Below are 13692 nucleotides of genomic sequence, written 5' to 3' on the forward strand. Positions count from 1 at the left end.
CACTCAACATTTGTATGTATATTGTATGCATTGGCAATTTATTTCTTTGAATTACAAATTTTGCGTAATTTTGTTGCGTGAACTCAAATGATTTGAAATTCCTGATATAAATATGCAACATTGACCATTTTGCGTGTGTGTGTGTCTGTGCAAAAAGTTTTTTTCCCACTTTTTCGATAAGTTTTGCCTGAATTCAAATAAATGTTTGGGAATCGGACGGAAGAAGTGACAAGGCGTAATAGAGTGTGACATTAATCAAATGGCAAAATGTGCAGCAGCATGCGGCTCCCAAAAATAAATGGCCTGAAAATCAATATTTTCTTTTGAGTTTGGCATAGCCAAGATAAAGTTTTCAAATCATGATGACATTGAGTACAATGAGCAGATGTAAAGATACAACAACACTTTTGCTCCTTCTGATTCTGAATCGTCCTTTTACAAGCCAACTAACCGATGATAAGTTTTTTTCGTTTTTGAAAGCGAGAGAGAGAAAGAAAGATAGAGAATTGAAAATGGAAAGAAGAAAGCGAGTGAGAAAGAAACGCAGAGACAAAATGAGCCAAAAAAGAGAAACGATATAGCATGTATTTCGGTGGCTGGACATAAAACGAACGTCTAGTTATCAGCATGAGCAAAAATTACATCACATTGAATTTTGTTGAAGCCACCGGAAAGTAAAACGAGCACATGACAAAATATTCTGCCAAAAGTTCTTATAATCGATGTGGAATATTTGTCACATTCAAAAGGCAAAAACACACATACACATACATGCATACTCTCAAACAAAAAAGGCAACCATCATCCTGTGAAACTGACAACGTTACCAACCATATTTAACTTCTACAAGGCACACAAAATGTCGAACAAATAAAACGAGAACGTAAACGAAGAAGACGCAGAATAAAAAAAAAACCATCGAGAAACTTTTCTACTTCCTTGGTCAGAGAGAAATAAAAAAAAATCAAAGGCACAAAATTACAGAAGTAAAATGTCAAAAATATAAAGTTTAATGAACAAACAAGACAAGTCAAGTCAACGATAAAAACTGACGAAGAAAAACGATAGTTATCAAAATTTATATCTATCGTTTTTCCAAAGTGGGCAGCGCTTCTTTATTATGCGAGCGCATCACTGCCAAGCAAAAATCACGTATTTGAGTGCATTTATCATTCGTTTAGCATTGCAGCTACATTTCTTGTGTGTTTAACTTTTTTTCTTCATTCATGAGATTAATGGTTTAAATAATGTTGAACATTCACCTGATTTTTTTTTATGACAAACGCAATGATATTTCACCTGTTTCACCTTATCGACTACCATTCAAGCACTTTTTTCGTCTAAAAGAGAGATTTTTCATTGCGCAATCAAACCGTTTCTTTTCATGTCTGCATATTCTTCTTTCAGGAAGAAGAAATAAAAAATGTTGTTTTCCATAAACTAACACAGTTTGTTAGCAACCATTAATTAATGGTGAAGTGAGATGAAACAAAAACAAAATGGAACTTATTTTTATATTTCCACAAAATTTTAATATTTCAAATGCGAGGAAGCAGTTGATTCCGATTGGACTACAACCTTAATCGCTGAATTTTTTCTTTTTCTATACCTTTTCGTTGAAATATGTTTTTTATTTGGTTGCAACAAAAAATATGTGAAATTTATCACTTGGCTTGAGTTCATCTTTTTGTTCGACGGTTTTTTTGTTTTTTTTTTTTTTTTATATTCTCGCGAGGAAATTAATTAAATTATATTTAATTTTTACATGTGATGCGGTTGGGCTACTGAGAGTAAAAAATGACCAAATGCATTTGATACGCTAACGTAACGACCAAATCATTATCATCGGTCTGCTAGATTTTCAATTCATTTTTCTTTTACATTTATAGCTACTCATTTCAATGCAATTATTATTCATGGAATATCCCGAATAAACAAAAACCCATCCTAACCAGTTTCTTTGTATACAAAGGATGCGGCATATTTTGTAAGTGATATTTTTTTATCGCTAAATGTGTCAGGCAGAAACTGTTCATCAAATTGATAGATACTTAACAACATGATAATGAGAAATTTCATCGCATCTCTTTGAAAACGATGTAAAAAATCCAAAAAAAATTTAACTCTTTCATTCGGAGAATCTAAGCAAACAAAAGACACACTCTACACATCTAGTTTTTTCTCTATTCTATTTCTCAACGCAAAAATGTCAAGAAAATCTTGTGCAAACTTCATAAACTACCTGAAGTAATATCGTCGCTATCATGATGCTGTAATTATCTTATGTTTGTATTTACGTCACTGAAAACAAAGACAGCATTGGAAAAGCAAAATAGAAAGAGATAAAGAAAAAGAAAATAAAGCCGCACAACGGAATGAATAGCACAGCACAAGTGTAGAGACATAAGACGCACGCAAGGACTGATACAACAGTAATTACCATGAAGCTTCTTTGCGATGAATGAAATCTCAGTTTTAAGAGTATGATGTCTTAATATCTTTCAAAAGAATAAAATAAACAAGACTAACTCTGAAGTATTTATCCCACGCATTCGTTGCGATATGGTCGAGAGCGCATTATGAAAAGAGTGTATGCAGAGAATTGGGTCACAAAAACACGTCAACATTCTTAAGTGTTATGAATTAAAGTTGAGGATCATATTTCGATAGATTCGAGATTTTGTCTCCGTAAAGCGTGCGCATCGTGTTAATCGTTACGATTTTCTTTCACAAAAGATCGAATATAAAGCTTTAAACGACGGCTATTCAGTAAAATATATTTGTAATGGCGAAAAAGGTGCGTTCTCTTTCTCCATCTAAGTTTGTTTCCTTTTTTGACTCAATAAAGACATGCTAATAGCTTATTGCACAGATGTCGACAACATATTTATGATGTGACTTCACCAAAACAGTTTTTCGCGAAACGTATACTGAGACGTTGCGTGATGTATGCGACGCCATTCGTCCGTTTATAACGATGTTGAAAAACGTCCACATTTCTATGCGGACGACACCAAAAAGCATCAAAAATGAAGCACAAAGACGAAAAATTCACATATGTTTGTATGTATCGCTAATAAAGAGCTCAAAAATAAAAAAAAGGAAACGTTATTTGTGCATAGCGGAAAACGACGGAGACGTCAAACGCCATATAAAAGCTCACGAAACGGTAAAATTGTTGAATGTCCTCAAAGATACTCAATAAAACAGTATACACACACTGGAGCGTAGAAAAAAAAAAATAGATGAGACGAAATTAAAAATGTTACAAAAGAAAGAAGAAGCTGGAGAAAAAAACCCACACTGTATTTGACAAAAATGATGATGCGAGCACAAGATAAAAGAACATAATGCACAAAAAAACCAACACACAAAAGAGAGACATTGTACGAAAATTAAGGACTCATTAATATAGACGAGATCTTATCTCAAGCTTTCCTTTTTTTACGAAAAAAAAGCATAATTTCTATATCGTTCCACTCACGAAATTTGCTCATCCGTTCGCAATTTTGTTAGTTCGTCGCATATGTTCTTTGTTCTCGTCTTTCGTTTCGCGTGATAGAAAGAGAGAGTGGAGAGAGAACGCACGCTTTGGTATCATGTTTGTCCTTTTAGCTGCACATCTTTTCCTGTGTCTTGTAAGCGAAGTGGTGTAAAGAAATGAATGCATGAGGCAAAACAACATAAAAGAACAGGCTGAAGCAACTCACGAAAATAAACACATATGAAGCGATATATAAACAAAAAAGGAGCACTTTTAAATATCAAATAACGTTAGTAGCAGGGAAGTGATAATATGAAGAGAGAGAGAGGGAGAGAGAGAGAGAGAAACGGAATAAACTATGTAAATGTTGGTGACTTTTCTTTTCATGAACTAGTTCAGAAAAGCGAAATAAAAACGACATTCCTCATGTAATTTTGAACCAATTAAATCGTTTTCATAACAATCAACAATTGTTTATATATAAAAATATATTTTTACGCAATTTTTCAAAACTTATGTATAATTTTGATTAAATTTATTCAATGCAAATATGCACGACCTTGGTCAATAAAAACGCATTTGTATTTCATCAAACACAATGCTCTCAAGATAATTCGAAATTCAGAGCCATCTCTGTTTCAATGGGCGTACCCGTTGAATCAAACTTGATGACTGAAAAAGCTCTAGAACTTATTTTGACAGCTTGACATTGATTTGTAATAGAACGCAGACTCACTATTACCTCTTCTTAATCAGTGGAAATTTTTCATAACAACAAAACAATCCATTTGAGCTACAGTCGTCATATCTAACACGGCAGTCAAAGGCGCTATCTAATTGGTTATCTTTTGCAGCATTAATTATTTGTTGACTTGCAATCAATATCAATTCCGTGAAACAATGGCCACTGAAACAGAGAATTTAGATAAATGTTTCCAAGTAGTGTCTGATATTGTGCAAAAAGCCGGCGATGTAAGTTAAATTAATTTATTCAAAAATCCAATTAATGAATGAAAATAATTGTAATTTTCGTTGTAGTTGATCGCCAGTCGCTTTTGGAAGAGTAAAAATGTGAAACAAAAGTTGAGCGATATTGACTTTGTCACCGAAACCGATCAAGAGGTTGAAAAATTGTTGATTGATACACTGACTGCCGAATTTCCACATCATCGGTATGAAGCACATGGTGCTAACCTATTTTTTTCTTAAAGTTTTTTTTTTAAATGTTGATACTTAAAAAAAAAATGTAGTTTCATCGGTGAAGAAGCAACAAGTGAAGGTGCTAAATGTGAATTGACCGATAGTCCAACGTGGATTATAGACCCAGTTGATGGAACACTGAATTTTGTTCATAGTTTTCCGCATTCGTGCATATCGATTGCTTTATTGGTCAACAAACAAGCTGAAATCGCAATCATTTTCAATCCAGTTCTCAAGCAATTATTCACCGCCCGACGGGGAAAAGGCGCATTTTACAATGGTGACCCTATTCATGTATCCGATAAAAAGGATTTATCACAAGCATTGGTGATGGCTGAATTCGGAACCAGTCGTGATGACAAGAAATTGGACATCACGCTTGATAATTTCCGGAAAATTACACAAGCATGTCATGGGTAAGGTGATTTTTATGCAAATTCATTCATGCCAAAAATAAAAAACTCTCTTCAAAATGTCAATTTCACAATAGAACCCGATCATTGGGATCGGCAGCTCTGAATATGGCTCATGTCGCACTCGGTGGTGCTGATGTTAATTTCGAGTTTGGCATTCATGCGTGGGACGTAGCAGCAGGAGATCTAATCGTCCGTGAAGCAGGTGGTGTGGTATTGGATCCTTCTTTGGGACCATTGGATTTAATGTCAAGACGTGTTCTATGCGCCAGTTCACTTGAACTCGCAATTGAGTTCAGTAAATTGATCACACAGTACTATCCAGAACCGAGAGACTAAGCCTCTTCAATTATATGTATTCCTACTGGGGTTAATTGACTTTAATAAAATGTTGGTGAAATGTTAGCGGATAATATCCATTCATCAATTATTGTACCACAAAGTTCAGACAATTATTTTGTATAAATATTAATATTCAAATGTATGTATTCTATATAAACATATAAACGTTGAAATAAATGGTTCCAATGGTTAAAATTCAACGATCATTTTTATTTCAAAAATTTGAGCGAATATCGATTTTGCCGAGAAAAAAGTAAGTCAATTATCAAATGGAGAATATGTATAAGAGTCGATTGTGTGTGACATATTATTTGTCTATTGGAAAAATTGCGCTTGTATGGGTGGGCATTTGGTATATCAAACGAGTACGTTCCCTACCGAACCAGCCACGTAAAATAAAGTTGTTTGTCTGTCAAATCACCGATGTGAAAGTATATGGTAATTTTTCTAATTTATTAATTCAAATTTCTATTGACCCCCTTAAGCTATATGGAAAATGTTTTTAAATTTGATTAATTTTCATAGGAACTTCATTTAAATACCCGACATTATGTGCAATTTTGATTTTTCTTTAAATTGTATGCAAATTCGCATCATTCAGGGGCATGGTGTCAAAGATAGCTTTTACTTGTATTTTTGAATATTTCCATGTGAATTATTTTGTGTAATTTTGAATATTATATGTGAAAATTCCATATATAAAATGATTGTTCTAATTTTTATTTGAAATTGAAATCGATTTTTGGTTTAAAAAGAAAACGAAAAAGCTTCAATCGTTGTTTTGGTCGTCTTCACACAGTTTTGAGGGGAAATCTATGACGCGTCGTGAATTTAGTGGTGGGGAATTCATTTCAAGTGAAACGTATAAATAGAGTGCACCATCGGTGCCATTAATCAGTATTGTTTCTATTGTCACTGTGAGCTGAAGTAACACTACGAGCAAAAATGACTGGACGCGGAAAGGGGGGAAAAGGTTTAGGAAAAGGTGGAGCAAAACGTCATCGTAAAGTATTGCGCGATAACATTCAAGGCATTACAAAGCCAGCCATCCGTCGTCTGGCCCGTCGTGGTGGTGTAAAACGTATCTCTGGATTGATTTATGAGGAGACGCGTGGTGTATTAAAAGTTTTTCTGGAAAATGTCATCCGTGATGCCGTCACCTACACCGAACACGCCAAACGTAAGACAGTCACCGCCATGGATGTTGTGTATGCATTGAAACGTCAAGGCCGAACTTTGTACGGTTTCGGAGGTTAAACGCTTTTAATCATCACAACACACGATGAAAAAAACCTAAACTTCAATTGGACAACAAAAGAACAACACAAAAAAAACGGTCCTTTTTAGGACCAATAAATAATTTATTATAAAGAATTTGAAAAAATCAATAAACTTTGAAAAAAACAAATCAAATAAAAATTTGGTGGATTTTTTAAAAAAATTCTTCATAAGTCACGATTTGGTGCCCCAATTAATTAATTGGGGCTATTTGAAGTAAATACCATTCATTGGTATTGAGTATTGAATGGATGAATTTACTTGGCTGCTGGCTTTGGTTTCTTAGCAGCGGTGACTGGTTTTTTAGCTTGAGCTTTCTTCGGTTTGGGTGCTTTTACTTTTTTCGCAGTTGGTTTACGCGACTTTTGTTTCGAAGCAACCTTTACCTTGATGGATTTCTTGGCCTTGGTTGTTTTTGGCTTTTTAGCTCCAGCCTTCTTTACCACGGGCTTCTTCTTCTTTACGACTTTTGGTTTGAGCGATGCAGCCGACAATTTGAATGAACCGCTTGCGCCTTTGCCTTTGGTTTGCACCAAATAACCACTTGCTGTTCCTTTCTTCAAGTACTTTTTGATAAATGGTGACAATTTATCAGCATCGACCTTGTTGTTTAGGGCGATGTACTTTTTGATAGCTTGCAACGATGAACCGCTACGTTCTTTCAACGCCTGTATGGCATCGTTGACCAATTGCGAAGTTGGCGGATGATTTGGCTTTGATGCTGGCTTCTTCGCTTTTGGTGCCTTGATTTTTGCTGCAGTTGGAACGGCAGCAACTTGAACTGATCCTGATTCGACCATTTTTTTTCTCCTTTCACAATTACTTTTGAATAAAAAAACACTTTGTTTATAACTTTTGAACGCACCAAGCAGCTATTGTTGGTATATCAAAATAGACCGTACCTTTCGGAACGAACAACGTACAAAACAGACGACTTTGAACGGTGACTATATGAAACATGATTTTTTCGCTTTACTTTCCAAATAAAATTATGCATTAAAAATCAATGAATGTTTGCCCTTTTTTCATCTGAAATTCATGAAAAGAACCAAATCATTATCTATGACTTCAATTTTGAATTGTCATTTACATTAACGCCGAATAAATTCAATGAATTGTCCAAATTTATGAAATTTTTATGAAAATATTTTTTTTGAAATCAATTTTAATCAGTTAATTGTGGGAGAATTTTTGTGATTTTTCTCTTATTCAAGAGAATAAATATTAAAGTTTATGCTTGTGCAAAAATTACATCCGAAATTGCAGAAGAAACAGCCGGGAAATGTATTTGAACACAAACGTAAGTCATACAATATTTGTGGCGTAGTTAAAAAATTGAATCACATTTCTCTTTGCGGTTCACATACTTCTAGTATGTCTTCATACTTTTTTTATACTCTTTCTTTTGATAGTGTAAATATTGGGACATTATTGAATATTCTTTATTTGATCTTTGGCTCAGTTTGTCAAGTTTTTTTTTAAATATATTTCTAAATATTTCAAGAGATGTATATCCAGGTTATGTATCTTGTTTGTTTGGACGATACACATCATAGAGAAACGACCTTAATGCAATCCCATTCAAATGCAATCAATACGTCAAAATCGCTCTACATATTTGATAAGTACGCATTTCAAAATTTATTATTGCCGCTCTTTTACATTTCATGCATTTGACTGTCCTTTTTAATACATATTCATTCAATGATCATATTACATAATTAAACCGGACCATTTTTTCACCTACTATATAGGTTACTACAAAAACTGATAAGAAAGACCGTTTGTTCTTATCTATTAAATAAAGTTCAAAAAATTGCATTTAAAGCAAAACACAACTTTTTTAGAGTCATTAAACAATAATTCGAAAAAAATAAAAAAGAAAATTTCGCCCAAAAAAAAATAAAACCATGACTTGTAGTTTCATCGGCGTTAATCTTCATTTCATTGACTAAAATACATAAAAATCTCTTGGAATCAGTGCATTTATTGAATGTGCGTAGTAGTTTCCTTTGTTTTCATTCTTCATCTGCTGAATGGACTGAAGAGAATTTAATGCGCATTTGTGCTCAACTGAGGAAAAATACCATCAGCTGTTCATGCCAACAAATTATTCTATCGCAAAATGTTCCATTAAAACTGTTTGAAATCTATTGATTTTTTAAGATCATAAAATATTACCCAATGAATCGTTTTTATTGTATTTTTTCACCAAAGGATGTTTCATAACATGATGTTTTTGCTCTACTGAAATATATTATAATATAATTTTTTTCAATCTCCATGAGATTTTTTTTGGTTGTTGTTTACATCGTAAATTCCATTTTAGTAAGTGAATTATTTCAATAGATGGCGCCGTTCAAAAGCCAATCAATCGTGCAAATCACGCCCATTGTAAGCGAATGCAACACACCAAATCAGAGAACAGCTATAAAGACATAGAGAGACTAAAGATCTGAAAAAGTAATTAAAAAAAAAGTTTTTTTTTATTCACAACCCTGAAAAGTAGAAAAATCTGATATGTTTTTTTATGCATAATTTTAAATGGCGAAGAATGTTTATTGAATTGAATTTGCAAGGAATGACCTAGATACGTGCACGCCATCTATCGAAATATTCTGAAACATAAAAACGTAAACAAAATGCCCACAACACAAGCCATTCGCAAAACAAAGAAGAATAACAAATATAAATAACACACAAATGTGGATACTGAACATTCTTTGTATTGACTATACTTTAGACAACAAAACAAAAAAATCGTTGGAGCATTGTTTACGAACCGTTTGATCGACATGAAAAATTCATGTTCGCACATGTGAATGATATTTACAAATTTTATGCTATAAATACATGATTAATTGAGTGTTAAGGGACTATGGAACTTCATAGAATGTTGTTTATAAATGAGTATATTTGCGCATAACAAAAACAGCATAAGGTGGGATCTACGCAATAATTATTATGAAACAGGACAAACGCACGTTCGATATTCACTGTTTCAGATGTTTTGTATTTTACTGAATAGATTTCCGCTTGGCGATATTTGAATGAACTGTAAATCATGTTTCATATTGAAAACAATGGTATTTCTTTGTTAGATTTTATGCATAGAGATAAGAAATTTGGAATGAATTTAGATCAAGTTCTTTGTTCGACGCGAATCACTTTTGTAATTTTATAAATAGAAAATCATTTTTATTGAAAAAAAATTAAAAATGAAAGAAAGCATAAATGTATAGATTTTTTTAGCGATTAAAAATACTCATTTTAACCTACCAAAAAAAAACTACAAATATAAAATTCTATCTCAAAAATAATTGATGACCCATTTGTTTGAAATGCTTAACTTTTGAATGAAAACAATGACGTAAATCAATTATCCTTTAGCGAATATCCTAGAGACGGAATTAATATGCAAAATTCTCATTTGAATGTATTACATAATGACTGTGTTTGACGTAATTGCATTGAGGTCATTACCATTTAAAATCAGGTGAACAAACCTGGCAACACTGCATCATTCATCGATTTTCTATTTCCATTATAATTTTCATTGAAAAATACCATTTACAGTGCAAAAAATTGGTATAAAAAGATTAGATAAAGTTCATTAATGCGATGCCAATTTAAAACGCAATAGACAAGGAATCGAAGCTTTATAAAAATTAGTAAGCGACATAGAGAATTGTAGTGTATTTTTAGTAATAGCTGAGAACTACAATGCGCTCTACGTACGCATTCGATTGCATTTTTCTTATACGAATTTTCGATGTTCGATGGTAAATCCTATACGAACATTGAAATGAATTATTCTTCTTTGAATTGTAAGTGAGTTTATTGCATAAATGATGCATTTTCATAATTTAATTTGATTTCAAAAAGAATATTTTCAAAGAAATCTCAGAATTTTCGGCATTTCATTCGAATTTTTCAATGAAAATGAAAACATTTTTCCGGTATAGTTTGCAATATTGAAAATTTGTTTATTTCCAAAATTTTCAACCAAAAATCGACCAAACAATTTCGAATTTTTTCAATTAAATTTTAATTCAAATATGAATTATCAAATCAACTTTCATAGAGTAGACGCTTAAAGTAAATTATTTTGTTTACGATACGTTCCGAAAGGGACGGTCCGATTTGATATACCCAGAACAGCTGCTCTGTACAGTGTTCGAAGTATTTGTGTAAACAAAGTGATTTTTTGTCCAATTTTCGAAAACAAGCGTTTAAGAAGTTAATTCAGTGAATTCGAGATGGCTGCTGTAAAAAAGACGAGTGCAAAGAAGCCAGCTGCCAAGAAATCGGCCAAAGCAAAATCAACCGTTGCCAAGAAAGCTGGAGGTATCAAGAAGGCACGTAAACCAGCAGCGAAGAAACCAAAAGCACCAAAACCGAAGAAGGCTGCAGCTAAGAAACCAGTCACCGCCGCCAAGAAAGCAGCTAAAGCCAAATAAATCTAAGCTTCGTTCATCATTTCGTGAATTAAATTTTCATATAAAAACAAGCCCTAATTTTATTTTTTTGAATTAGGGCTACCAAATGATTTATTTATAGAGATTTTGTAAAAAATCGATAAATGGTTTTTTTCTCATCGAGTTTAATTTACGCATAATGCGTTTTAAATTTTAATTACGAATTATTTTTGCCGAATAAATATTTTTTTTCGTTCCATCATCATAACGCTTCAGTTCGAATGTAGGTCATAAGAAAAATGTGAAATACAAAAACAAAAATAAACAAATTGCTTGTATGACAACTTGTTCATATTCAACTCAAATCGCATCCATTTATTGTTTATATTGTCATAGTATTAGCATTTGTGCTCACGAGCGAAGTCACGACAACAAAACCAAAACATAGATGCACGAATGCGCAATAGACAAGAATTGTATACAATAGAAAATTGAGGTTATGACCATCATTATTTACGTTCTTAATTCAAAATGATATAAATTTTTTTCTAATTTTTTTAAGAAAACCTGTGTGATTTTCTCATTTTATTTTTGTTATGAGCGAAATTCGTGTACTTTTTTTTTCGTATAAGATGTATATTGAATAAACAACATTTGTACAATTTCAATGTTTACTATTTTTATTTTCGTTGTTATTGCGTGCTTTTTTGACAGGAATCACGAAGGTTAAACACACACACGCACGTATATACACACAGAAGAACAATAACAAAAAATAACGTATGGCAAGTATTTGTTTGGTATTTTTGTCGCTACTGTGTCTAAACGATATACTCGCTTAAATTTCAACTAATGACCAGTAATTTTAATGATCAGCTACACTTTGACTTTCCGTCGTTATGGAATTGAAAATAAACTATTAAAACAGAATTTTTAAATCATGAAACTTTCTTTTCAAAGGGAATGAAATATGTGGAAAAGTCGTGAAAGCTATCAATGTTTTTCTCGAAATTTTCAGGAAAATAAAATTCAAATTCATTGATAAAAATTATTCGTTGGATTCAGGTGCATTGCAATCTTTTTTCTTACAACTATCTAACTGTGACCCCAAACATCTTGAAAATGATCCAAAATCACTCCATTTTGTATTTAAATAGAAATATTGGCTCAAATTACGTACCTTAGACTCTTATTAGCCAAATTTGAAAAATTGTCATCAAACTCGCGGAAAACAGAAAAAAATAATTATAACAGATATTGTCAAATTTAGTTCTATTCAAATTTCGGTTTTATCTTAACTAATAATGACAAGTTGAAAATAACATTACGCAATTTAAAATTTGTCTTCTCGCGTTGTATATCAGTTATTTTCTTGTGATACAAGGACTTGTATATCTTAAAATATTAAAACGATTCATTTTGTTAACAAACACAAAAGTTTCGTTCAATTTTGTTAGTGTTCCTATTACCATCTGTATTTCTGTACAGATGGTAAAATACCCTTTTATTTTGATTATTTTTGACTAAAAAGTTTACCCAAAATAAAATCTAAAAAATTGTTTAAAAATATTATATATTAATGAAAAAAAAATCTTACCAATGAATTTTTGCCAATTTAAGCAATTTTATTTTACATACAAGGAAATCGAATTGATATTATTAGACGGAGTAAACACTGATTTTTTTCAACTTCATACAAATGAAGAAACGAATAAAGAGAAATTCAAATCAAGGTAATGTGAATAATTTTTATGACAAAAATGCATTTGAAATATTTCGATGTCGAATAAAAAGAAATAAAAGATATGCAATTTTGATGTAAACAGAAAATGCGGAATTTTGAGCATCTCAAATGAAACTACTGAAACAATGAACGTGAACGACTCCAATACAATAGTTAGCAGACAACGGCATCATTTGCCGTATTAATTATGAAAGTTCCGGAAATTCTTTTATAAATGTGTTTGTTTTGTGTTTTTGTTTCTTTGCCAACTGAAAATCAAGTTGTTGTGTGAATTGCTAAATAGATTTTATTTGGTATATTCATCCTCCTCGCGATGTGTTCCCACAATTTGAAAATTCAGTTCATTATTATACAGAAATATGCACCAAATCTACTTATCCCCCCATTGTTATTCGAATCGCATTGTTTCGAATTCATCTGTGTCGACAATACAATACTGGGGCGTTAGTGGTACGATGCTCTTAAAATCCAATTGTATCTGCCATTGCTTCGTCAGCAAAGAATACAATGACAATAAAAAAGAGAATTATTATAAAAAAATATAGCAGTAAATATAGTGTGGTAAAAAGGTGATTTTCTTTTGAATCACAGTGGCTGATTGGTTGTTTTGTTTTCCGCTTCGGTGAGCAAAGTTTTAACTCAGCCAACCATTAAAGTCGTTTGCGATGTGAAAGAGTTAGTTTTGGCATTCACATGAATATTTTGGATCAACCTCCAAACTAACCAACCCAAAACATGACAAGGCGGCTTCTTCTGTATCACTCGGACAAAAAAAAAAGACGAAAAATAAATGATTACGAATCGACTACGGTG

The 13692-nt window shown here is 32.3% G+C and overlaps 3 protein-coding genes across 3 annotated transcripts; 2 read left to right on the plus strand and 1 right to left on the minus strand.

Moving 5' to 3' along the window:
* Positions 1 to 4251: 4251 nt before the first annotated feature.
* On the plus strand, positions 4252 to 5636 carry LOC116341009 (inositol monophosphatase 2). The gene is made up of 4 exons (XM_031767832.1): positions 4252 to 4456; positions 4523 to 4656; positions 4735 to 5100; positions 5175 to 5636. The coding sequence occupies exons 1-4, from the start codon at positions 4385 to 4387 to the stop codon at positions 5434 to 5436; spliced, it is 834 nt and encodes a 277-aa protein (XP_031623692.1). The 5' UTR covers positions 4252 to 4384; the 3' UTR covers positions 5437 to 5636.
* LOC116341010 (histone H1-like) lies at positions 5629 to 7558 on the minus strand. The gene has a single exon (XM_031767833.1). It carries the CDS (start codon positions 7515 to 7517, stop codon positions 6975 to 6977), a length of 543 nt encoding a protein of 180 aa, XP_031623693.1. The 5' UTR covers positions 7518 to 7558; the 3' UTR covers positions 5629 to 6974.
* On the plus strand, positions 6310 to 6796 carry LOC116341011 (histone H4). The gene has a single exon (XM_031767834.1). The coding sequence runs from the start codon at positions 6385 to 6387 to the stop codon at positions 6694 to 6696; it is 312 nt and encodes a 103-aa protein (XP_031623694.1). The 5' UTR covers positions 6310 to 6384; the 3' UTR covers positions 6697 to 6796.
* Positions 7559 to 13692: the final 6134 nt, after the last annotated feature.

Source organism: Contarinia nasturtii, unplaced genomic scaffold (assembly GCF_009176525.2).
Source record: "Contarinia nasturtii isolate CC-2019 unplaced genomic scaffold, AAFC_CNas_1.1 Cnas_scaffold_695, whole genome shotgun sequence".
In the NCBI taxonomy this organism is placed as follows: Eukaryota; Metazoa; Arthropoda; class Insecta; order Diptera; family Cecidomyiidae; genus Contarinia; species Contarinia nasturtii.

Bases quoted from the DNA above. Each gene is read 5' to 3' on its own strand.
- LOC116341009 (XM_031767832.1), top strand. From the start codon at position 4,385: ATGGCCACTGAAACAGAGAATTTAGATAAATGTTTCCAAGTAGTGTCT. The intron at 4,457-4,522 runs GTAAGTTAAATT...TTTTCGTTGTAG, and splicing joins TTGTGCAAAAAGCCGGCGAT to TTGATCGCCAGTCGCTTTTG. The intron at 4,657-4,734 runs GTATGAAGCACA...AAAAAAATGTAG, and splicing joins GCCGAATTTCCACATCATCG to TTTCATCGGTGAAGAAGCAA.
- LOC116341010 (XM_031767833.1), bottom strand. From the start codon at position 7,517: ATGGTCGAATCAGGATCAGTTCAAGTTGCTGCCGTTCCAACTGCAGCA.
- LOC116341011 (XM_031767834.1), top strand. From the start codon at position 6,385: ATGACTGGACGCGGAAAGGGGGGAAAAGGTTTAGGAAAAGGTGGAGCA.